Below are 25,441 nucleotides of genomic sequence, written 5' to 3' on the forward strand. Positions count from 1 at the left end.
CAAAATTTGCTTTAGCCAGTTCAGCTCAGGCCTATAAATTAACTGCTAATTATCAAAAGGTCTCCAGACTTAATGCAGGTTTCCAGCTATTTACATCTATTTGATTTACATTTTAAAGCATTCCTCAGTGTCTTTTTTTAGATAACGTGAGTTTTAATTTGTATTTTTAGACAGCTTTTCTCAACTACTCATTTTTAGCCTTGTTTGTACACCCAGCTCTTAAGGGATTTCATTCGCATCTTTCTCAGATGGCTGCTTTTTTCTCTGTAGGAGTACAGACATGCTTTATAAATTGATTTCTTTTAAAAACAATAATCTGATGGATGGTGTTGGCTGCACCAGGACTAAAGCGTTCACTTTACATTTGCTTTTCATTAAGTCTGACTCTATCTGTACTGTTGATATGCACAATTTGTCTTCTGAGTTTTCCACACTAGATTTTGGGGGGGGGGATAGGAATAATAATGGGCCTTGCAAGATAGAATTGATGCATTTTGCTGTACTTACTTGCTAATATCCAACCCATATTTCCTAGTGACTGCTAAGGGGGTAGTTTTGAAGCCCTATCTTGACATACACGTTTTGCTGCACTGCTTTCATAAAGATCTGTGGGGCTTTTTTTTGTGACTATCCTGCATACATGTTTGGATTTGGGAGTAGCTTTTTCCTCAGAAAATGGTGGTGATGGAATCAAACTTTCCTTGGTGTTAAGAAGAGACTGCTGCTGTGTGTGGGTGTATGGCTATATGCAGCGAGCTGCTCGAAGCGCATTTTTCTCCATAGGGATAACTGGCTGCATACCAAGCTGTGGCCAGGAGAGGCAGAAAGCAATGCAGGCAGACTGTGTGATCTTTTATTAGCACCTTCATTGTGTTTCTGTGTTTTCATCTATCAGTTAACACAGATTACATTGTTAACTGCTTAAATATTGAGTTTGAATCATTTTATGCAAGGGAGTATAGCATTTTTTTAAATTATGTTTTGATGCATGCACTGAATCTTCTCATTGAAAATTACATAGAGACTGCAAAGCACAGAAAATATGTTCCCAAACATTGATTGGCTTCCTTTTCTCTTCTAGAATGATTTTAGGCTATCAAGTATCAGTTTTTTTTCTCAGTTTTCTGATGTCAGATTGTTTGGAATAGTGCAGTTAAATTGTGTCTCATAATTGGGGGGGTGGGGAGAGGGAAGTACTTAAAAGCAAAACACTAGGGATAATATGGGTTATGTTGAGAACGTATTAGTTCAATTTTGTTTCATAGAAGTTAATTAAGAGAAGAAATTCTCATGGTGCAAATTATGACATTGATATTTTTAGGGCTCTTGTACTTTGATTATAGTTTTAAACTGTGTTTAACAGTAATGTTCAAAGAAGAGCAATTCTCTGTGTGTTGTTGTTTCCAACTGGTTGAACTGACTTTTGTTTTGTTTTGGTCACACCTACAAAGCTGTACAAGAGCTATGCAAAAGCATTGCTCAGGATTACTGTTTTGCACTCTAATATAACTCACTGATGGAAAATACGAACATTTTAACCAGAAGTATATGGATGATTTAGCGTGGATATAGTGTCATCAAATTGAATGGTTTGTTTGAATTAAAATGACAGCTGTAAGCCTGTGGTTGCTTCTTCTGTGTTTTCTTTTCTTATAACGGTGGTAAGTGCCCAACAATTTCACCAAGGCTGTGTAAGCACAGGTTCCTGTACCTTTTGTCTGTATTCATGTGCTGTTTGGCTCTGCTCTTTTAGATCCGTGCTTTCAAGCGTGGATTCTCCAGCAAAGGTCAGCTCCATGGAAAAGAAACTTCTTCTCAAGAGCAAAGAACTCCAAGACGCCCAGGACAAGTGTCACAAGGTATTTATTTATGCAGTTGGCCGTCTCCATTGCTCAAGGAATCTGCAACCACTGTGTGTCCAGGGATCTGTCAGATGCTGCTGATCATCCAGATTCGTGGTGGGCAAAGTGCTTTTCCTTCAGTGAGGTGGCTTCCTGTCCAATACAAAGGGAGATGAATTTAGGCCATGCTGTTGCTGTAGATACTTTTATCATAACAAGAAGCGGCTCTGGATTTTAAACAGTGCTTTTCTCAGCGTGACATAGACGACTGCTTCTTCCTGCAGGCCTTGCCTTGTCTTCGTCATATGCACAATTACAGCAGCACTGTTCTGAGGTTCTCTGTTCCTAGCTCATCAGCTTCTGCTTACATAACTACTGTCGTGTCACTGGTTATGGTGAACATCTTGTAACAGTTGCTGTGCTCCAATAAAGGGAACCTGGTGGAGTCTTTCAAAGCTCACTGCTCGATTGAGACTTTTATGAGAATTCAATTACTTTTCTCCTTGCTCTGTTCTGGATTTGACCATTTGTTCCTGACAAGGAGATGGGGGGAAACCATCTCCTGATCCAGCATGGATTTGGGATAAGGTTAAAGTGAACCATCTCTGCAAGTCAGGTGAAAAATGATTGTGGCTTCTTTGCTAACTGGTGTTCGAAGAATGACTGAATATGAACAATCAGCTTGAATGAATGGGGTGACTTAGACTTACTACTTGTCCTTAAGAAGAACTGTGCATTCCTGGAGCAGAGACAATGGTATCGGAATTTAAACACCTTTTGGAGCAATATAGCGTAGAAGTCTCTTGGAGGCAAATTCTTCTCAAACAGAGCTCTGAAAGTAGCAGTTAACAAAGCTTTTGAAGGCCCCCCCCCCCCTTTATAACCTTTTGATATTTATTGCAGATGGAGCAGGAAATGACGCGGTTGCACCGGAGAGTGTCAGAGGTGGAGGCTGTACTTAGCCAAAAGGAGGTGGAACTGAAAGCCTCTGAGACCCAGCGATCCCTCCTGGAGCAGGACCTGGCCACCTATATCACAGAATGCAGTGTGAGCCCATATCCCAGTCCTTTCCCCTCTGAAGGCCTGAAATCTGGTGGTCTTCTCTTCCATTGTTGTTTCAGTATTGTTCTTGATGGAGAGAAGATAATATGTGCGAGTCTCTCTGTTGAAAATGGAGCGCTGAATTGTTTGCAGAGGCTTGTTTGATAATTCTCTTCAAACTTTGTTCTGTGTTCATGTACTAAAAATATGTAGAAATAACTACTTTTCTGGTCTTTCTGATACATATATATTTGTCCTGCTAACTGTGCTAGAATGTACTTGAGTTTGGTTTCTCATTCAGAAGAGGATGAGGGTCTAATCAGAGGTCTTCAAGGACAAATAAGATGATTAGGAAACAATGGCGTTGTTGCTTGAATCTATGGTACACGGAGTTCAGGCAGATCAAGTTCCCCAGCAAAATGTCAGGGATGATGCTAGGACAGCTGCTGGTTTTCAGACAGAATATAAAAACAAGGCCTTAAAACCACATCTTCAAAGGTCATTTGGCGCTTTTCATGAGAGTAGGAATGTCTGCCCAGTTGCTCTGGCAAGATTTCAGAGAAGGTATTTTCATTCTGGTTAATAGTCTTTGTGTTAAGTAGAAGGTATTAGTCTGTTTCTTCTCTCCTGGCAAGGAAAACAATCCAGATTATGAACTGTTTTAGGGAATTGAGGAGTATTTCTGATGGGTTTGTTTGCTGGAAAACATGTCTTAAAACAGATTGACTTTTCCTATACTAGTTTCTAGGGGGTAAATAAAATAAATAGCGTTTGCCTCTTGCTGGTGAAGATTCCTACACAGTTGGTAGGAGGGCTGCTGGTCTGTTGACATTTGCAGGTAAAATACGTGTTGAGACCCTGGAGCAGTTCTGTCCTTTGGAAAAGTTTAACGGTGATTAAAGGATTTAATTCGCTTAAGAGCAACAAGAAAAAGTGAATGAGATTGTTAGTAATGTGAAGGATTGTATCTAGGTTATGAATTAATGGTACTAGATAAAAAATGGATAAATGCTGTCAATAATAGATGCCTTCTGTGACCTCTGTTTTTTGTCTCCAAGGCTGATGTGAGGAAGTGGAGATTTGAACTATGATTTCAGTGTAGTAAATGTGATTTGTAAAATGGGCTGATTGTATCCAGACAAAAGAACCTAGTTGTGATTTTTTTATTTTAATGGTTCCTCCATTGGTGCCTTGGTTTTCTTCTGATGCTTCGCTACAGACAAGGAGGAATTTGCATAGTTAAAGATCTTTATTATACAACCATCTGAAAAAACAAAGACTGTATTTTGAACGTTTCACTTTCTGCAGAGCTTAAAGCGAAGCCTGGAGCAGGCACGGATGGAGGTGTCTCAGGAAGATGATAAGGCACTACAGCTACTTCATGATATCAGAGAGCAAAGCCGGAAACTGCAAGAGATCAAAGAACAGGTATACTTGCTTCTGTGGGTAGCAGAGTGGCTACCTACACACATGCATTCTTTGGCATATTCTAGCGCTGTTGCCAGGCTTCCTTTTCTGTTTGTGATAACTTCCAGTCTGTGTGTTTCCACGTGGCTTTTAAAACCAAATGAGAAGTGATATAACTAAGCACAAACTCCAAACTTCCAGGTTTTATTTTCCTGATCCTGAAGGTACTTTGTAAAACCAGCTTAGGAGAAAGTTGAAATGCGTTAGTAATACGCTGCATTAGAAATGAGCTGTCCATCTTAAATGTTTGAGTTATAAATATTTCTTTTGTTTGTGAATCTTAACCTTGGAAGGAACTGAACCAGCCTTAAAGTTTTCAAATTAATTATTTTTTTTCTTATTTGGCCGTTTGAAATGCTCATCTGTTTTTGGAAATAGCCGATGGTCCCTAACTGGACTTTTCCTAACTTCATCCATTTGCCAAAGTGTTCGTGATTTTTTTTCCCACCAGGATAAACATTTGTCAATCCATATTGTTGTTCATAAGGAAAATGTCTAAATTAAATAAAAAAAATATGGTAACAAATGTGAATGCTTCTAGGATTAAAAATATTCTATAAGTAAGAGCCCCATTCAGTTTTGTGAATCAATAGCTAGGCTTTGTATTAAAGAAATTGAAATTTGTTATGGAGTTCAAACAATTCTTTCAACTATCTGATGATTTTCATCTTCAAAGCACATTAGTAACCTAATTTTACAGTGTTTGAGGCAAGGAAGCCCAGAAACCTTGGTAATAATTCTCCAGATATAAGCAGCACTTATGTAAAAAGTTATGAAATGCAAAACCAACCCTCTAGATGTAGCAGGCCTCCAAAGACTTCTACAGCATTTTTCTGGACGGTTCTTTTATGTAATACAAGGGATCTAAAGCTCATTACTCTGTGTTCTGATGCTTCATTAGCAAGCTTGCTTTAAATATTGAAATGTGGAACATTTTTTATAAAGATAAATATCAGTAGATTCTTGAGCAGTACATACTCATTTAATAGAGGGAAAATAATGCAAGTATCTTTTCAATCAAATATTTCATCTCAGAATCTTTTAACTTGTCCTGTGAAGATTCACAGTGAAAAAGCTGTTTAGGTCAGCAAATGGATCTGTAATATGCTGTAGACTTCCATATCTGTGGGGGTCTTGGGGACCTGTGTGCAAGAATGCTGCAAAATATGCAGAGATGTTTTTGCTTACTCATAGCAGCAGGTGGAACTTAGCCAGTAAAGACGTGGATCATGATTTCTAAGTCAGTGGGAACTGGGAGGTGAAATGGGAGAGTCCTTTTCGAGCTTTGCTGTTGGAAACCCCAAACTTGAGAGAGAGCCAGTAGAATTAACAGCATACTGGAATCTTCAAGAACAGTAATTAAGCATTTGGTGTTTGCAGGGCAAGACAGAAGGTTCAGCTTTCTCGGAGTGCTTGAAGAGTGTTGAAGTTTTTTTGGTTGTTGGGTTTTTTGGTTTTTGGTGTGTGTTATTTTTTGAAAGTATTTGTTTGAACTCAATGTTAATTGAGTCCAGGCATCCATGAAATCCATTAATGTAATTGGAGTGAGCAACTTTTGCACGAGCACTTGGGAGTTTGAAAGGATGGTTTAGAGCCTCACTGCACCTTTCTTCTCCGCTAGAGATCCATTACTTGGTCATTACTTGGTAAAAGCCTAAATGAATGAATCAATTTGTAGCGCATCAGATTCTTCATATGTTTAGAAAGGTCTACTCATTTATATGTAACTACCCTGACCTAGTTTGCTTCAGGTATATGCCCTAAGCTTTGCCTGTCCATTCATATGTGCTTAAATATATTGTGATAATTTTTAAACTGTGACCAGTGTATATTCAAGACGTGTTGTTTGGTGTCTTCATAAGTGATGTTTTTTGTTTTTATTTACTTGACCCTGAGAACAACTGAAATATTACTAATTATCTCCTTTCTTCTCTTTTCCTTCCCCTTTTTCCTCCCTTCTCAAACACTAATTTTCATATTGACAATGGTAGCCATACCTGTAATTCTATGATCAAGTTGACTCTAGTAGGAAGATTCTACATGAGTTATGATTTCTTGACAGACCACATTTCTTCAAATGACTCTCCCTTTTTCATTCATCAATGTATTTCTATGAAACAAATACTTGAGCCAATGTATTTTTGTTCACATATTATCAAAAGGCTCTGCTTTCTTTTAGCAAGAAAATAGAATCATCCATAGGAAGTGAGTGACTGGGGGAGTGAGAGTCCCTGTTTGCCTTGTGAACTGGAGAGTCACTTTGGGGATTGCAACCCAAAGAGCCATTCTGCCATACTCGCTGTAATGGGTAGCAAAGCTATCTGGTAAAGTCTCAGCTTCTTTAAACAGCAGCATGAGGTCTTTGTGTTGCAGCAAATTACAGGCTGACATGAGGGTTGTGTTCAGTCACTTGTCTGAGGACAGCTGGCAGTCTGGAAGGAGTGATGACAAACCTGAGTTTGTCATGAGATCATTAGTCTTTTGAATATGGGGGTAGTCAGGAGTCTTAACATACTAAAATGCAAAGAAAAATGGACTCCCCCACTGTCAGTCCTTCAAATCTTTAGCGCAGCTCCTGATGTGCTTTCTTTTTGTATTTGTTCTTAGCTTCATAATAAATACTTCTTTTTTGTTGTTTACTTTTATAAAAATGTATACTTACAGGACTCAGTAAATGCTAAATAAACAGAACTCATGTTTTTCCAGTGAAGAAATCTGAAGCAATTTCATGAGCTAGTGTATGAGTACCCAGTCTCAGATGGGATAGTCAATTCAAATGTTCTTGTTTTCCACACACCTTTCTTACCTGAATGTTCTTTCTTTATTGCAATATTCTGCATGGAGAATCATTATTTTTGGCTATATAGACAAATATTTTTTATGGGAAATGTGTGTGGGTTTTTTTGTGTTTTTTTTAGGGTTGGGGATGGGGTTGAAAGTTCTTCTAAATCAGTATTTGACTTAGGTTGTATCCCGTACAGAAATACGTTCCTCTTTGACTTTGTTGAGAGAAAGTAAGGGATGGCCAGGAGCCACAGTATTACACTATCCCTCTGCTTCTCCTTTCTTTTATCCAAACTGTGCAGATCTGGGGTAATTATCATGTAATCAGCCTGAGAAAATATATCTTGAAGGAGTATCTGTGCATTTAGTAGAGACATCATCTCAAAGGCACATTTCTGTTTCAGAGATCAGAAATGTAAGTAACTTTAATTGCTTGTATGTAGATATATCTATCTGTAGATATTTTAATCTATTGATAGATAGGTGTGTGTTTGTGTTTTTCTGCAATAAAGCCACTCTCAAAATGCGGTGATTTATCTTTTCGGAGGTTTTGGCTTGAAAATGGAAAGATTCAAACAGGAAGAAACACCATGGATGTTTTCATTTTATTTAGATGTCACTGTCTTATTTAATACTTCACTTTTGTTCTACATGTTTTTAAACACACCTCCTGCCTGCAGTTGGTGTTCTGGGCTCTGCTGCTCCACATATTTCCTCTATTGCCTATAAACCGTAACGTCTTTTCCTGCCCTTTTACCACAACTACAGGAGTATCAAGCTCAAGTGGAAGAAATGAGGTTGATGATGAATCAATTGGAAGAGGATCTTATTTCAGCTCGCAGGCGTAGTGATCTTTATGAATCGGAGTTGAGAGAGTCTCGAATGGCCGCTGAAGAATTTAAACGTAAAGCTACTGAATGTCACAACAAATTGCAAAAGGTAGTTTAAGGCTTCTTGGGAGAGGGGAGTTAATTGTTTGTATTTCTAGTGCTGTTTTAGATAAACAAAAGTTGTATGCAAGTTCTCTAGAGATTAGTGTAGCATTGTACAATTAATACAAAAGACCTTTCTGTTGTACTTTTCAAACAATGTTATGTATGTTTTGTGTAACTGCTTGTGTTTAAATTACACAGAGTGTTGATGGGGTAGAAAAACAGTGTACTGAAACTCTTCCTGAGACTTTTATATATTTTATATTTAAGTTACAGGTTAAAGATCAAGGAAAAAGTGAAGCAGGAGAATTGTATTGCAAATTAGAGAAGGTATGTTACTTTAATGTAGTGGGATTTGCTTCCTGGGTCTTTCATATTATACACAAAAACTAAGAGCGTCTTTGGTTACTCAATGGCACGCAGAGATGCATGTCCTCCCCCTCTCCTCACCACCCTACCACCTTCTCCCACCCCCCTTTTGTTTTCATGGTGTGAATCACTTTATTTTTTCATTTGATACGAAGCTGTACTCTGGCATCTTGTTCTTAATTGTTTGTGCTCTGAAGCTAGGCAGAGACAGCCATTTATCTGAATTGGGAATTAGGTTATTGATACATGAAGGTTTTGTTAATGAGTAAAGAATAGCAAATGAAAAATAAAAGTAATTCTGAGTATTGCTCTGTCACACTGATCAATCTACTTGGTGACCAAATACGAAATCAATCAGAAGTGAGTAAAATGGGACTGGATTTGCCCTGGGGCATTTTGTGAAGAACAAATATTATTAGGAAGTGAATTAAAATAAACATGGTATCATAAGTAGAGAGCCATCTCTTGGTTTTGGTTTTCCCACCCTTTTTTCATCCCTCCCCGTCTTTCTGTTTAACTGTAGATCAATACAGAGCAGCAAGCCAAAATCCAGGAGCTGCAGGAAAAGCTGACAAAGGTAATGTCTGGGTCGTGAAAGTGAATTTTCCACAAGATTTTCCAGTGAAAACTTAATGCAGAGGAGGAATGCACTTTGTTTTATCCTCAGAAATAGAGTTAGTCATAGCATGGGGGATGATAAGGAAAAGGGGGTGGAAGCTGATATCTGAAATCCTCGTTGTTTTCACTATGCTTTGGGCTCTTGAGACATGTCAACAGTGTTTATTTTTACAAATAGAGCTGAGTCAGAACTGGAGTAGTGTAGAGAAATTCTGATTGGAAAGGCCAGTTTGGGTATGCTGTATGCAGTGCACTGATCTCTTGTTTCTGAAGCCACGAGTTTCAGATTTTTTCTACTCCCTAATAAAATGTATGCTGAATTTGGCTTAGTCTCCCAGTATACTCTGTCTTAATTACAAAATCACTTTCCAGTTCAGTTATTCACAGTAAAAAAAATTGAATGCTAAGGCTTCACAATGGAAATAAAATACCTTAGCAATGTAAGCTACAGTAAGTATCTAATGTTTGTGGTGTGGTCAATCAGGCACTCTAAGAACAGCATGAGAACTTTTATTCTAGATGATGGACTTCTGGGAGGTGTCTTTTAACCAGAGAAGAAAGAATCATTATGGTAATCAACTGAGAGAGCTTTTCAACTTGACACTTGCTCAGAAATGGCTTTTTTTGAGGGCTAGTGGTCTGGAATATGGATAGAAAGCCAAAACTATTTAGAAAGGTTACTTACAAGAGTTCAAAAAAAGTCACACTTCACCCTGCTTTTCTCTTTTCAGTAATTCAGAGGAATTATCCTTAGGCCAACAGGTCATTCTCCTAGTGTTTTAGCAAGACTATCCTGTCAGCCCTTTCCAAAAACTTGAACTCAACTTTGGAATGAACTACCAAGTATATAAAGACAACTAGAAACTTGACATACAGCAGGACAAATATGTAGAGCTCCAGAATTTTCAGTTCTTTTTTTTGTGTGTATTTGTATGAGGGAAAAAAAAAAAAAAAAAGGATTAGGTAACAGAAGTTAAAATGTCAGTTCCTGACAACATTTGTACATCTTACTTTTTAGACTGCTAAGTGAAAGCTCTGTATCAGTTTTATTCAGAGTGTTGACTACTGTTGCATTATGAGCTTTGACACGCAAGAATTCTTATATATATGTTTTTCTTACAATACTTTTCTTAGGCTGTGAAGGCTAGCTCAGAGGCAACTGAACTGCTTCAGAATATCCGTCAAGCTAAGGAGAGAGCTGAGAAGGAGTTAGAGAAACTTCAAAATCGGGAAGATTCTAATGAAAGCATGAAGAAGAAATTGCTTGAAGCAGAGGTAAGTGAAGAAGGTCTGCCCAGTGTAAGTTAGTTATTGGGATGTGTCTTAGTTCATGAGCCCTCCTCTGGATGACTCTGTATGGCTTGTATTTCTGTAGTAAGTCTTCATGGGAAAGTAATATTAGACATTAATTAATCTATTTTATTCAATTATGTATATTAATTAATATAATTTATGTGTTAGAAGAAAGCTTACAGGGAATCTGATGTTATTTTCAGTGAGGAGCAGTAAAGACTTGTGACTAGGACAAGGGATTTGAGACATGATGAGGATTTCAAATATAAAAGGCAACTATACATTCAACTTCAGTTCACTTCTTCCAAAATCTACCCATTGTTTTGTGGTTGTGCAGTGTTGGTTAGCCTAAGTAGCATTTCCTAATTGCAGGAGCGGCGCCACTCTCTGGAGAATCAAGTGAAGAGATTAGAGACTGTGGAACGAAGAGAAAACCGCCTAAAGGAAGATATTCAGACTAAATCTCAACAAATTCAACAGATGGCAGAAAAAATTCTGGTGAGCAGAGGTGAAAATGAAAGATAAAGGGTAAGAGTTTGTAAGAAAGGAGTAGGAAAGGAACAGAAGACATAGAATTGCATTGAATAAGGAGGAAATTGTTGAATAAAGGGATTCATTTTGTGTACCATTCATACTGGAAAAGCTTGAGTTCTCAAATTCTATTTGCACCTTTTGGTTACAAACTATACCCTAAACCTGTAATCTTAAGACTGCTTTAAACTTCTGGTTGTCTTGCTAGGAACACACTGAACTCAGTACAGGATACTGCAACAGTAAAAACATTGATGTCTAGATTTTAAACTAAATTGCAAAGGAATTTAGAGGTCAGGTCCACTTGAAATGCTTACTCCTTGTAGCAGTGAGGAATTAGTCATCTAAAATGTTCTTCTCCAAAGGTAATATTTGTTGGGAATCCATTTGCACCCATATATCTCTGTTGGCAATTTCTTGTTTCTCTCATTGTTAAACATATTAAGACTTCATATTGAGTTGGTACTTCAGTCTACAGGGAACCAAACAGAAGATATTTCTAATACTTCCCTGGGACAAGAACCATAATCTCGGAGTAATTAAAATAATTAGCATTTCTAATGAGTGCTCTTTCCCTGTAGCAAATATGATAAGAATGAAAAGGTATTATTTTTATTAGTAGACATACTTGAAGAAGGCCAAATGGAAACACATAGCCCTATTTGGACAAATATGACCCATATTTGTTCTGGGTGGCAGCTGCATAGATAGACTTCAGCATCAGAATGTCTGAAAGCTCTCATGAAAAGGTAGAACCAGATCTTTGGTGGTGTTCTTTCTTTCAGATTGTTTTGATATCATGAATGCATGGTAAGTGGGAGACTATGGCTTTGCTGGGCACAGAGCCAACTTTATATTTAGAAAGGGTGTAAAACTTTGAATTGTTGTTGCATAAGCCTCTTGTGTATATTTGGAGATTGTTCATTGGTTTTGATTATGTTCTCTGTGGAGGAAAATCTGGAAGGGAATGCAGAAATATCTGCTAATTGTTTTACTCCACGGGATATGTTTAGCATTTCTCAAAGATAGTTTCCATGGAGTTCTGACAGAACATTGGAGAGATGCAGAGTTATTTTATAAAACAAAAAACAACCGTGTCAAGCAGGCATTAAAGAATTAATCCTATAGTTTCATTCCTAGTCCCTTGCAGCTGGTAGTCCCAGCTGATCTGGGAGCTATAGGGTGTGAGTTCTTGTTTTCTTTTTCCTCTCCTTTTGCCCTCTTACTTCCCTCTAGTTGATCTCTTCAAACACTTTTGACTTTTCCTGGTATAGAAAGGACAAAAGGATAGCAGAGGTGCTGATGATACAGAATTGGATAGAATAAAGTAGACACTTGAATAAACTGGATTGGGTTTGTTTGGGTTTGTGCAGTATTCATCTAGTACCTAAGAAGTCCTCCTGGATCTGCCTGCATAGAATTAAATAAGAAGTAAGAAACAAGCTAGAGAAGATACTTATTAGTACTTGAAAGTATGGTTTGTTGCTATGATGCTAATAGCAATTGAAAGTTAGAGCTACATAAAAAATAGTAGGTGAGAATTGGAATGGTAAAAAGATTACCTTTTAAGTGCAAACAGGCTATTAAATGCCTGTCATAAGTTGGTGAAGCTCCTACTCAGATGTAAGCAGTCTAATGCTGATAGCTTTGAAACTGTTGCTGATCTGGTGGTCTGATTCTCTGCCAGGGCCTGAAATGTGTGGGCTTCTGAAGGAGGTGAATTGTCCCTCTTGTTGCTGGGAGATATATTTCAATTGCAAAAAAGCAGCAATCTCCATTTCTTGCAGAAGTTTCGGGTACTTGGCACTGTAGCTGACCTACTTTTGGTGAACCTCCTTTTTGATTTCCTCTTCTGGAAAAAGAGGTCTACTGCAATTACTGGAGCAAAGAAATCTGTGTGGTTTTCAAAATGAGGGGGAGAAAAGAAGACGAAAAGGGAATTTTCCAGTGCTGTGCAGTAGTGAAGGCAGGCAGAAGTCCTACATGCATCCCAAAACCTGAACTTGTCTGTGCAGCAGCCAACCCAGCAGTAGTGAATGACAGACCTGGATCTGCCTGATGTACTAAAGAAATTGTTAGGATGGCAAATATGACAGTGAAGGAACATAAAGTTCTAAGCTCAGCTCTTGGGAGGTGTACTATTTGAAAGGTGTTTATAGATATATCCCCAATAATAGATTCACACGGCAGACTGTTCCTCTTACTAAAATAACTAACCTCTGAGATGCAGAATTATCTCAGTCTTGCTGTGCATAGCTGCAACTATCGGCTGTGAGGTAAAGAGGTTAAAAATAGTCTGGTACCATCTACCATATATATCGCATCCTGTACTTCTCGTTTTCAAAACAATTTATAAACGGTCATTCTGACAACATTCGCTTGATGAACGTGGCAAAGTAAATACTATTCCTGCTCTGTGAATATAGAATAAAAAGCCTAACGGCAGTGCCCCATTATTGAGACCTTCTGGGAGAAAGCAAAGTGAGAGACCTTGTTAAAAATAAATTGAACTTCCAGTGATGCCATACCACTGCAGCTATGAGTGTTTTTAACTGCTAGTTTTCACAAAACATGCTTGGCCTGTCTGAGAATATGTTACTGGGAATCAGATTCCTGTTGTGAAAGTAGAAATCTTTGTCTTTAGCAGTGTGTTGCCTCTATAGTGGATGGGTCAGCAGCAATATTTAAAGTTTAAAACTGTAATTTTTTTTTCCCCCCTCTTTCCCTCTATGATGTGGTCATACAGCGTAGAGCCTTAAAAAATGACAATGGATGTTCAATGTCTGTAACACACGTGCACAACCTATCTGTGTCTGAATATGAATCTCTGCTGCTTTTAGGAGCTGGAAGAAAAGCATCGAGAGGCTCAGATCTCAGCACAACATCTGGAGTTGCAGCTGAAACAGAAGGAACAATTCTATGAGGAAAAACTCAAAGTAAAAAAAATCTTCTTATCTTCCCACAAGTTTTTGTGGGTAGAAGGGATTGAGGGAAAAAGTGTTTCCTTTGGGCTTTGATTGCTATGTCCTATGAGCTGCTGTCTTGGTTACAACTTCTGAAATGCTCAGAGAGATTAGTGAAATATGAGTGAGTTTTTCTTGTAGTCAGTGTGTCCTGGTACCTCATTTTTAATGCTGTGTTAAAATAGGTGACATTTGAAGTAAGAACTGTAGGAGTTACATAATTGTTGACTGTAATTTGTTCGTTGCTGACAAAATAATACTTACTAAATGGTTTTGGATCTTTCATCCTGAAAAAAAAGTTTAGTTCCTACTGAAGATTTTCTGATTTCAGAGCATAGAATGTTTCTAAATTTCCATCTTCTTGGAGCTGTAACTTCTGCCAAGAAGCCACAGAAACCACCCACTTTGTTTTTGTCTTTTCCAGGGTAGCATAAGAATTTAACATACAGTTAGAAATAGAATTATAGACACCATCTAAAACTAGGAAAAACAAATTGGGAAATAGGAGTATGTGCTGTGGTTAAGGATTTTTCTAAAGAGCCTGCAATGCATCAGCCAGTAAGTGCATTTTGTAAGGATCTCTGTACTGAACATCACCTGCTCTCAGCAGTTTTTATCTATTAGGTTTACCTAGGACTTTATATTTCAGCTTAATTCTGAGAGGATGTAGAGGAAAAAAGGTATTTCTGTGGGAGAAATGAGAAGGGAAAAAGTGAAAAGATTTCCTGGTAGAGCTTGTGGTATTCAGTAATGAGAGAGACAGAAAGCAGGAAGGCAAGAAGTAAATATTTGGAAAAGAGAAGCTCTAAGATGGAAACTGGACAATATGACAGGGCTTGGAAAAGGGTTAAAAGGAAAGACGGACGGTGAATTATGGGGACATATGACATAGGGTTTAGTAGAGGGGATCTGGAAAGAAGATGAAAGAGATTCAAGGCATGAGATATTTATAACTGGAGGGGTAAAAGATATCCTGTGGTGACCAGAGTTTTAAGTTCTATTAAGAGTCGTGTCTGTAACACTTCTTTGTGCCTTTGAAAGCCCATCCTTGAAGAAAACAATGTTCAGTTTAACAACTGATTTAAAACTCAGGACTTGTCAACAAAACCCATCTATTTAATTAGAAAAGAAACAAACAAATGAACAACAAAAAAACAAAACAAAACAAAACAACAACAACAAACCCCCACCAAATAGTTACTTTAGTCCTGTACCCAGTATTTGTGTCACAAAAAAGAAGTCTTAGCTCATTCATTTTGTGTCTCTGACCTAGAGAACTAATGGATGTTTCTTGAGCAAAGTGTAATTATCTTTAAAAAAAAAAGAAAAGAAAGTCATGCCTTCATCAAACTTCATCATAAAATTCAGTCTTCAGAGATAGCTGAGGGAAGTTTCGGGCTTTTCACGCCATTGCATCTTGGGTCTAATGTTGCTTGAGTTGTGATGAATTGATTCAAAATAATCTATGTTGATAATTTTTTTTCCTGCTTGTGCTTTGCCCTGTGAAATGGATGTAATCTAGACAAAAGTAATGCCTTCATTTAGGTTTTGGAAAACCAAATGAAGAAAGATCTTGCTGATAAGGAAGCGCTTGAGAATATGCTCAGAAGACACGAAGAAGAAGCACGTGAGAAATGTAAAGTCCTGGCTGAACAGAAAGCGGTATGTGTAATTGAACTGGAAATCAGAGTGTTCTAAGAGCTTTTTTGAGACAGTGATTTTTAGCAAGATAATCTTGTTTGAGTTTCTGCATTGCTGCTGAACTGTCTTGAGGGATATCTTTTAAAAGATGTTTTCTTTTTATTATTACAAGGGAACTTCAAGAATATTTTCTTAAAAGGAAAATGCAAGTTGCTAATATAATGGTTGCTTTCCTCTAGTTATTAAAGCAGCAGGAAGTACTTGCAAACAGCTCCAGTAGTGGCACCCATGATGCTCTTTTTCTCAGCCACTGGATCAATGTTATTTTAGTGTTGTTCCTGGAAAAATTTCCAAAACTTTTTTTAAACGTTGTGATTTTTAAAATCACTTTTATTGTGTAATCTCAAAGGCATGTTGCTCTTTTTCAGATGATCAATGCAATGGATTCGAAGATTAGGTCACTGGAGCAGAGAATAGTGGAATTGTCTGAGGCCAATAAACTGGCTGCGAATAGCAGCCTTTTTACCCAGAGGAACATGTAAGTATAGCAGCTGCTATCACACTGGTCACCGCTGAATAGTCCTCAGTAGGATCTTTTCTCTAAATATAAAACTGATCCTTTGTTACAAGGTTGCTGTGCTCTCTGCTTGTTTTTCTGTTAAATGTGCATGTTCTTCAAACAGTTGTGGTTCACTGCTTCTTCAGTATTTTCCCAAACATGACAAGCAAAATTGTTTGGGGCCTTTCTTGAGGCTGGTGTCTCATGTAGGTTTACCAATTATGTTAAATGAATGCTGGCAATTTAAATGTCTAAAATACCTCTGGAGAAGCATATATACCTTTTTTAACATACATACTGTTAATATATTATTTTCCTTGTCTCCTTTGGCAGTTACTTAATATTCAAATAGAAAACATTACATATATTTCTGTCATAAACATTCTGTCCTGCCTGATGGCTAAGAAGACAAGTAAAAAGAACTAGACATACAGCCAGGAGCGTTTGCAAGGATGAGATTTTTTTTTTACTGCAGTGGGCAGAAGTAATATGGAACATAAGACGTCCCAGCTTCAGAATGCCGTTTCAGTTCACTTTTTCTTTATAAGTCACCTCTGTGGGGCACTACTGGACAATATCTAATGCCATCTTGAATCACTGTGTAAACAGCAATTGCTCTTGTGTTGAATTCTTCTTATTTGTTAAATATGGAGGAAATCTTGGACCTTTTCCCTATCAAATCTTTCTGTCTACTTGAATTTTATTTTGCTTTTCTTTTTAGTTTGGATTCCTTATTCTCTTAAAAATCCTTTTGCTTCTTTAATAACGTAAATGCATTCTACTTCAATAGAAGGAGCACAGATTGTTTGATATGCCTCGCAGGATAGGGCTAAAATAGCATTTGCTTTTCCTGAGTTTGGAGATTCATTAAGTTTGGCTGTCTGCATAAATGTTTTCAGTGTCCATCAGCTGCTGGATGCAATGTTAGGCAGCACTGCCCACTCCGTGGGCAGCACTTGGACGGATTCACCTATAATATTGAATAGAATCAACCAAGATTGAATTTTGGCAAAGTGTTGCTTTGTGGGTTTTTTTTCGCTGTTGTTGTTTTTTCTTTTTCTTTTCAGTGCTGATTATGCCTCCAGATATGTAATGGTTCCAATTTTTACTATATTTCAAATATCTGGCAAGTTATTCTAGCTTGAACAGCCAGAAATATTCACAGAAATAATTGGAAATTGCAGTTGAGTTGCTTTATGCTCCAGATGACTTCTGGTTAATCACACAGGAAGTCTGTTGGGATGGGAATAGCTATAACTTATCTTCAGTCTGAAATAAAATACAAGTAATGTCTCAGCATGTTCCTGGGAAGCACATTCAAGCTCTTATGCTGTAGTCATTGTGCTGAAGTGAATAGAAGATCTTGCGTGAGCTGGATGATCCTCTGGTAGCAGGACAGTTCACTAGAGTTCAGTAGAAAACAAGGAAAATAAAATAATGCTTGAAAATATTACTTGGAATAGCTTAAGAAATAATGTAACTTAACCTAATGTTGCTGAATTGCTAGAAAATATTACAGAATCAACAGCATTTTGAGAGGAAAATTGCTTTATTATGCCTGTGCTTATAAATGCAGATAGCTAATGAGTTTGTGCTTATTTTGTGAATTGTGGTGGTGAATATGTATGAATCTGTTGTTGGACTGCATTTTGAATCCACAAAAGCTACAATCAATCTGAGCATGTTTAAAGAGGAGAATTAGTGATTTAAACCCTTCAAAGAAGTGTAGGACTTGGCGAGTTTTTGTGCCATCAGGATGTAAGGCAGCTAATAATCATCAGCTTTGTCAGCAGGTAGCTCATTGGACAGTTCTGTCTGCCAATTATCAGTAGAGATAAACTAAAAAAACCCAACAAACAACAACATGAAACACAGGATGACAGGGGAGGGTTCTATGTGCAATGCACAGAAGTCTGAGTGTGAGTCAGAAGATTTGGGTTCTATTTTTAGCTTTTTTAAGCCTTCCCATTTGATCTTGGGCAAGCCACATAATTTCTCTGAGATAGGATTAGTAACAGCTTATCTCACAGTGAACTTGTTAAAATATTAATTCATTAATATATGTAGAGCTTTGTTAGACTTGAAGTGGAAAGAAATTTCCAATATGTGGTAAAATTATTCCCAGGACTTGTAAATATTGTAGGAGTCATGTTTGTTTGTTTTGCATGGGAATATCCATTTCACATACTAACTGTTGCTTTGAGCAGAGGTTGCAGGCTCAAAATTCTTATGCACACAGGTAATTACTTTCATTCACATTATAGATTTTGTTTAGAGACAACAAATCACTGTTTCGATATAGGTCAATTTAAAAACTTATTCTAGGTCTGTTTCATCTTCTAGACACAAATGAAGAAAAATCCCACCAGAAACCCTTTGATTTCTCGTATCTCATGGAATTATGGAGTGCAAAAGCACTGGGTTTCTGTTTTTATTTCTCCTATCAGGAAAGCCCAAGAAGAGATGATTTCAGAGCTCAGACAACAGAAGTTCTACTTGGAAACCCAAGCTGGAAAGTTAGAGGCCCAGAATCGAAAATTAGAGGAACAATTGGAAAAGATGAGTCACCAAGATCACACTGACAAGAACCGCCTGCTAGAGTTGGAGACTAGGCTGCGCGAGGTGAAAATGAGTTTAATCCAAACTTACTTGAATGTATCGCATTTTAAGTATTACGATGTTGATTAGGATTAAGTTGTCTTAGTTCTGTGTCTTAAAAATGATATTTTAATGTGTAATAATTTATTTTAGTCTATCAGTATTTTTCCCCCCAGGAGTTCTTCTCCTGGAGGGGGAGAAAATACAAAAGGTTGTTGATTGGAGTAAGTGTAAAGCTTACACTTCTTGCTTTCTCAGAATCACATCTGTATTTTATTTTTCTACAATATGATATTTTTCAGCTGGATTAAAGCTTAGCTACAACATACAATGTTTGGCTTAGCTGTAGGCCTGGAGTCTACAGAGTAGAAAGCAAATGATACAACAGAAGTGCTGTAAGAAAACAGGAGACTTGTTCTCTAATGCACATTTTTCTAAAGTTTTAAAAAACAAACAAACAAAAAAACCAAACCAAAACAAACAAACAAACAAACAAACAGAAAAAAAAACCACAAAAAACCACAGTAATATGAAAACCTGCATTTTTTGTGACCAATGCTGCATTTTTAGTTCTTTTGTTTTATATCAGCTAGTTTGAATCCACTTCAGATCTTTCGCCTTCTCCAGTCTCGCTCAGATAATTTTCATTTCAGACTGAAATTTTGCCTTTAGCCAAGAGGGTTGGGTGACTTGCACTTGTCCTTGTTTGATTGGAAGCTGGCTGGGACCAGTGTAAGATTTCAGGCAGGCTTCTCTCTCACATCTGCAGCGCAACAGTCACGTGGGATGCAAATGGATTGAGGAAGGTGTTGATATTTGGAATTGGTTTGAGCATGGAGATCTGTTTTGCTGCTTGTTTGTTTCTTTTCTCTTTCTGGAAATGTTTATCCTTGACTGTGCCTCAAGAAAACCTTGAACAGAAGCTATTCAAGTAAACCCAGAGCAAGGTTATTTGCTTGGTTTCTTCAAAAATAACATAAATACTTATATATTTGTGAAGATTAGTATTGTCTTTATGTCTAAAGATTCTCATATGCAGTAATTTCTGTGAAGAAATGTCAGCACAAACTACTTCAACTGTAATGCTTTTTATATGAGCGTGTTGTATGTGATATTTGAGTCACAGCTGGAACTATTCTTGTTTTCTTTTTTCATTTCAAAATGCTTTTGATCTTTTCCTAAGCAAATGAGTAGCTTTTAGGCAGACAAAGCAGCATTCTTGACTTCTCAGCCACTTAAGCAATCTGTAAAGATGTGGCTTTGGGATAGAAATGGCAACGTCATCCTGAAGTGTGGTTTGAAATCAGATTGTATTGCCTGTGTTTTCCTTTGTAAGTAACTTGTGTTTGGACGTTACTTTTTCATCCTTCAGGTTGGTCTTGAGCATGAAGAACAGAAGCTGGAACTCAAAAGGCAGTTGACAGAATTGCAGCTGACGCTCCAGGAGCGGGAATCTCAAATTACTGGGCTGCAGGCTGCCCGGACAGCCCTGGAGAATCAGCTCCGTGAAGCCAAAACTGAACTAGAGGAGACCACAGCTGAGGCAGAGGAAGAGATTCAAGCTCTCACGGTGAGCCCTGAAATTGGTACTAGATTAGAACTAAGCAGGTCCGTGTTTTAAAATGAGTTTAAATATGTTTTTTTTACTCTTTATTTCTTTTATTTTTCAGAAAAAGGCACTAATTGTGTGTTGAGTTGATAGAGGCAGCTATGTCTAAGATGTCAAATTTTGTCTATTAAATTCATCTTGTGTGCGCTTCCTGGTAGTTCTATCGGTGGTGCCCTAACTGATAAGACTCCTTGCAAGAACATTATTACTTCTGTGATGAGGTGAAAGCTACATATGAAATTGTCATTGCTAGGAGCTTTGTTCTCTGATTTACTTATTTAAATAATTTATCACAAACTTGAAGGTACTTGATCAGAAATGTTCTGATGATTTCTTTCTCTAAGCTTACCTGCTTTATACTTGTTTTGAAAACCAACAGCAACAAAAACTAGGCAAATAGTGTTGCTAAGCACCCTAATTTTATTCCAGTGTTGATTTCATTTAAAAATTGTTATTTGCATCTTGCAGTCTCTGGTGACATGTGTGAGTGACATAAAAGAAGAAAGAAAATTTAAATTGCCCCCTTTCCCCTTTCCTTCCCCCTCTCTGGGAAGATAATTCTAAATTATATGCTGCAGGTTGCAGTCTCTTGAGTACAAAAAGATGCTTCCACATTGCTTGATTCTAAGAATTTCCTTCAGAAAGGATTCTGAGGGCAGTAGGGGGGAGGGAGACATATGTGACCTGCTACTTCGTCTGCCACTTTTAACCCTCACTGAAGGAGCAGTCCTCAATGACCCTCAAATCCAGTTATTATGAAGTGCTGAAAATGTGCATTCTCTTTGTCCAGTAACATCTGATAAACAACTGTCATTCTGAATATTTCTGCCATTGCTATGTTTTAGAAGGGATAGCAGGGATTTGCTGAGCTAGGTGCTTGTATTAGCTTGGTGCTTTGGGTGGGGGAATGGGAGCTGCAGCAACACCAAGGCTTAAGAATAACTCATTGGAATGTGGCAGCAGTTTCTTTTTGCTCAAAATTGTTATGGTTCTCTGCCAGCTGAAAATTATGCATAGCTGCATAATATCACTGCTAACGGGGTGATGATTACGTGCTTGATATCTTTACCCTGTGCTGTCAGCAAAAAGGATGAATGTATATGACCTGTGTGTCACTCAGTTACTGCTTCAGTTAACATGGTAAAATGGCAGGGCTTTTGAACCAGCTGTTGTAAGATAGTGCAGTTCAATGGGCTTGGAGTGTTTTTGATGTGGCATTTTTTCTATGTACTTTATTTTTCATGTTGCCTGTTGTGGTAAGATAATGTATTAGCTCTCAAATTTGACTTCTGCTAAAGAGTTTTTCCTGTTTAGCCTCTTAGCTGTAACAAAAATGCTTTGAATGAAGAAAAGTAGTAGCTAGCACACTAACCTTTTGTTGGTTAAGGTTCCAAATAGCATATGACATTTTACACTGGTTAAATCAGTTTGATGGTCTGAATGAATTTTGAGAGAGGCCATGAGGCTGAAACAAGAACTTTTGCTTTGTCATGCTTTGCTTGTAAATTAGGAGGTAAAATGGTGCATGCAATACTGCTGTCTTTAAAATAAGCGCATGTACTTTTCAATACTTTGGATGCTGTTTTCCAAAGAATTGATTATTGCGTTTCATCACCGCTTTTTAGAGAGGCTTAGGATTAAATGGTGCTTGTTGGTAGGACATCAAGATTGGCAGTGCTGTTTGGGGTAGCTTGCATAATGCTTCACTGCAGTTTTTCCTTTGCAAACATTAAACTGTATGTGGTATTTATGTTGTATGAAATACTAATTTGAGTATGGAAGTAAAACTAACTCCAATTTATGTCAAGAATGTACAGACTTAACATGGAATCAATAAGTCATCTGGTGAGCATTTAAGATGGAATGTTTTATATAATTCAGTTTTTGAATTTGTGCGTTTTTCTTAGTTCAGAATTGGAAACATTTGATTAAGCAGGATGAGACTCTTGCTGATCAGTTCTTTGTCACTACAGAGTGCTTTCGTAGCGTGCGGCATCTGCCTTCCAAACTTTGCTTGCTGGTAGATTATTCTACAGTTTGTTTAGCAACAGCTGTTGGATTCTGATTCTCATGTACGAAAAATTGATGATTAACTTCTTACCTCCTTTAGGCACATAGAGATGAAATCCAGCGTAAATTTGAAGCCCTTCGTAATAGCTGCACAGTGAGTATTAAATACAGATCATTGAATTATTTTGAAATTAAGGATAAGGAAGCAAACAATTTACTGACTTACTCCTTGATGACACTAGTTCCCAATGCGGACTTCTGTCCTAAAGGTGTTAGGAGCTGAACTGATTGGATTTGATTTTTTTTTTAGGCTTCAGGTAAACCTCGGTTGTGAGGTTTTATTCCATTTGTGAAATTGACACTATTCTTCTTTTTAGAGAAGAAAGTAAATTAAAATATCTCATTGCAGTGCAGCTAATAAGAATGGTGTAGCAGCTGCAAACATGTTTGTAGGTAAAGATGTTTTCTACTCAAAAGGAGAAGAAAAGATCTGCCTGTCCAAATCCTGAGCTGCATTGTAGATCTAGGCCAAAGCTGATGGAAATGCATTCTTGCTACTTTGGGTTTTAGGGAGAATTTAAAGACTGAAGAGACAAAGTGCGCGATTCAAAATGATACAGTGATGTGTGGTCATCTGTTCAAAGAGCAGAAAGAATGTGAGGATCTTAATTTCTACTTTATATTACTTGAGGTCTTGACTTGTTTCTTTACACATTGCATCAATCCAGGGCAGATCTCAAGGTCTTTGTCTATTGACAGGAGTTCCTGCAAGTCAGAACTGTCTTCAAACTTGATGGAGTCAAGTCTTTCAATGACGTGAAGTATAGAAATGTTGATTCCTCTGGATCAACAATGGCTGCTGATATTTGTAGGCCTTTTTTCCTTACATAGCTCTGTAAACAAGGCTTAACTGCTGTTTTTTGGTGTTTTTTTTCTTTTTTAATCTTGATTGTTTCCCCACTTCCAGTCATTTCCTCAAGTTTAGTTATTTTTTGCTGGGTGACAAAGTATCTAACAAACTTTTCCTATTTCAAAAATACCATATAAGAGTTACTGTGTTTTGCACAGTTCCTTTTCAGCACTGAGCAAGGGGATTCTTGTATTTCATTCATAGAATATACTGATGTGAAGCAATGAGGAAGCAGGGCTGAGCAAATTGTGTTAATCTCCATCCAAAACAAATTCTGCAACATAAACTTTGTTTATTGTCATCTACTTTGCTTATGCTGAATGATCTTTTGGCCCTGTGTGTTGTCACACATTCTACACCCATAGCTATCTTTTCTGTTGTTTGTTCTGTCTTGGCCTTTTTTCAGAATGGTGGCTTTCTGTGAAAATACTTGTCATCTCCATGCAGGCAGAAACCAATTGTGTTCTGCTGCATGGCAAGCTGCCTTCCAGAGGTTGTAACCTGTTATCTCGTTGTAGAATTTTGGCTTTGTAAGTGTGGCAGACATTCTCCAGCAGTGAAGACTGACCCATGACCCATGTTCTTGGCTGAACGTGAGCCAGTAGTGTGCTCAGGTAGATAAAAGGCCAACGGCATCCTGGTTTATATAAGAAATAGTGTAGTCACTGGGACCAGGAGGTAATCGTCCGCCTGTACTCAGCTCTGCTGAGACCTCACTTCAAGTACTGTGTTCAGTTTTGGGCTCCTCACTACAAGAAAAACATTGAAGCTGTGGGGTGTCCAGAGATGTGAGGTTTCTGGAGCACAAGTCTGATGGAGAGCAACTGAGCGAACTGGGATTGTTCAGTCTGGAGAAGAGGAAGCTCAGGGGTGACCTTATTGCTCTCTACAGCTCCTTGAAAGGAGGTTGTGGCGAGGGGGGGAGTTGGCCTCTTCTCCTACATAACTAGTGATAAGAGCAAATGGATTCAAGTTGCTCCATGGGAGGTTTAGGTTGAATATTAGGAACAATTTCTTCTCTGAAAGAGCAGTCAGGCACTGGAAAGAGCTGTTCAGAGAGGTGGTAGAGTCACTGTTCCTGGTGGTGTTGAAGAAATGCTTAGATATAGTGCTAAAGGACATGGTTTAGTGGGGAAATATTGGTGGTAGATGTATGGTTGGTATGAATGATCTTGGTCTTTTCTAACCTGCATGATTCTGTGGTTTTAAAAGGTTACAATAACGTTGAGAGTTTTGAATGATATGCATAAAAGGATGTTTAAGTGTTGTGCATTGCAGGTCTTTTAGTGGTATGAGATCGTGCATCAGACGTCCTCATCAGTAACAAATCAGTGAAATGATTCCTATGTGAATAATACATGCTCATCATACATTCTCTTTCCAGCCCAGGAAAATGTATGTATAATTTAATTGACCGTGGATAGAAACTTTCTTTTACTGTGCTGTAAGTAGTTGTATCTGTCTATCCTTTTTACTGATGAGTACTAAGAGAAATGATAGGACAGTGAGGAATCAAGGGATGTTTGCTATGGTGCTTTCTCCAGATGGTTCAGCCTCATCTGTGTTGGACAGTGACACATCAAAGTGCGTCTGCTTTCCTTGTACCATGACTGCGCTCTTGTCCTTTCTTTTGCTGAGGTTTCTGATGCAATCAATACAACTTTGGGTTCTCCAATTTGTCAGTTTAAAATCTTATCGTTGTTGTATTGTTGGTCTTAATTTCTTTTGTCTTTGTGATTTTTGTTGCTCTGATAGCTCTGCATTGTTTCATCTTGCAACATGTCTTTTTTACTGTTGGAGCCAAAAAGAAAATACTGGCTTTTGCTTTTTCCAAAGAGACCTCAATTGTGCAGTAAGTGATAGGATAGATAATTACAGTAAACATTGCATTTTGTTGTACCTTCTCTACACACACTCACAGGTGAACATGGCCACACACACAGAATGATGGCGTATCGTAATCTTGTTGTAATGCCAGATCCAGCCACAAATCCATGGAGGGGGAAAGGACTGGTTCTCTACCTTTCAAGAGTTACTCTGTGAAAAATATCACCATCCATTTGAGTTTTAGAAGTTATTTTCTTGGCAATAAGCACTCTAGAAATAAAATGCATTTTCTTAAATAGGAAGATTTACACTTTTGTCAGTTATTTCCATCTGGAGTTTAATTATTGCTTCTTGTTGGTTCATCAACACATTTGGAGTCAAGAATGATACTGAGCTATTTAACTAATGATGGGATCCTTTCATGAAGAAAACATTCAGTAATTTCATT

At 37.8% G+C, this 25,441-nt stretch overlaps 1 protein-coding gene and 1 long non-coding RNA gene across 38 annotated transcripts in view; one reads left to right on the forward strand and one right to left on the reverse strand.

The window, feature by feature from the left end:
- Positions 1-25,441, forward strand: part of CIT (citron rho-interacting serine/threonine kinase) — a 70,442-nt gene that overhangs the window by 21,809 nt on the left and 23,192 nt on the right. For 12 of the 37 annotated variants that reach the window (XM_015878246.3, XM_085556118.1, XM_085556119.1 and 9 more), the window contains 14 exons: positions 1,754-1,859; positions 2,745-2,888; positions 4,191-4,310; positions 7,902-8,072; positions 8,336-8,395; positions 8,958-9,011; positions 10,187-10,327; positions 10,718-10,843; positions 13,717-13,812; positions 15,385-15,501; positions 15,909-16,018; positions 18,487-18,661; positions 20,010-20,207; positions 22,357-22,410. In XM_015878246.3, the coding sequence (XP_015733732.1) occupies positions 1,754-1,859; positions 2,745-2,888; positions 4,191-4,310; positions 7,902-8,072; positions 8,336-8,395; positions 8,958-9,011; positions 10,187-10,327; positions 10,718-10,843; positions 13,717-13,812; positions 15,385-15,501; positions 15,909-16,018; positions 18,487-18,661; positions 20,010-20,207; positions 22,357-22,410 (1,672 nt within the window). Of the gene's footprint in view, positions 1-1,753; positions 2,598-2,744; positions 2,889-4,190; positions 4,311-7,901; positions 8,073-8,335; positions 8,396-8,957; positions 9,012-10,186; positions 10,328-10,717; positions 10,844-13,716; positions 13,813-15,384; positions 15,502-15,908; positions 16,019-18,486; positions 18,662-20,009; positions 20,208-22,356; positions 22,411-25,441 lie in introns of all 37 variants that reach the window. The other 25 variants (XM_015878247.3, XM_015878253.3, XM_015878255.3 and 22 more) reach the window with 8 other exon arrangements.
- Positions 840-12,558, reverse strand: LOC146759672 (uncharacterized). Its single transcript, XR_014949207.1, has 2 exons — positions 12,439-12,558; positions 840-3,509 (listed from the first exon to the last, which is right to left on the reverse strand). It is a non-coding gene; the product is annotated as an uncharacterized LOC146759672 (long non-coding RNA).

This window comes from Coturnix japonica, chromosome 9 (assembly GCF_054131305.1).
Source record: "Coturnix japonica strain WE chromosome 9, WE-NBRP24, whole genome shotgun sequence".
Taxonomy (NCBI): domain Eukaryota; kingdom Metazoa; phylum Chordata; class Aves; order Galliformes; family Phasianidae; genus Coturnix; species Coturnix japonica.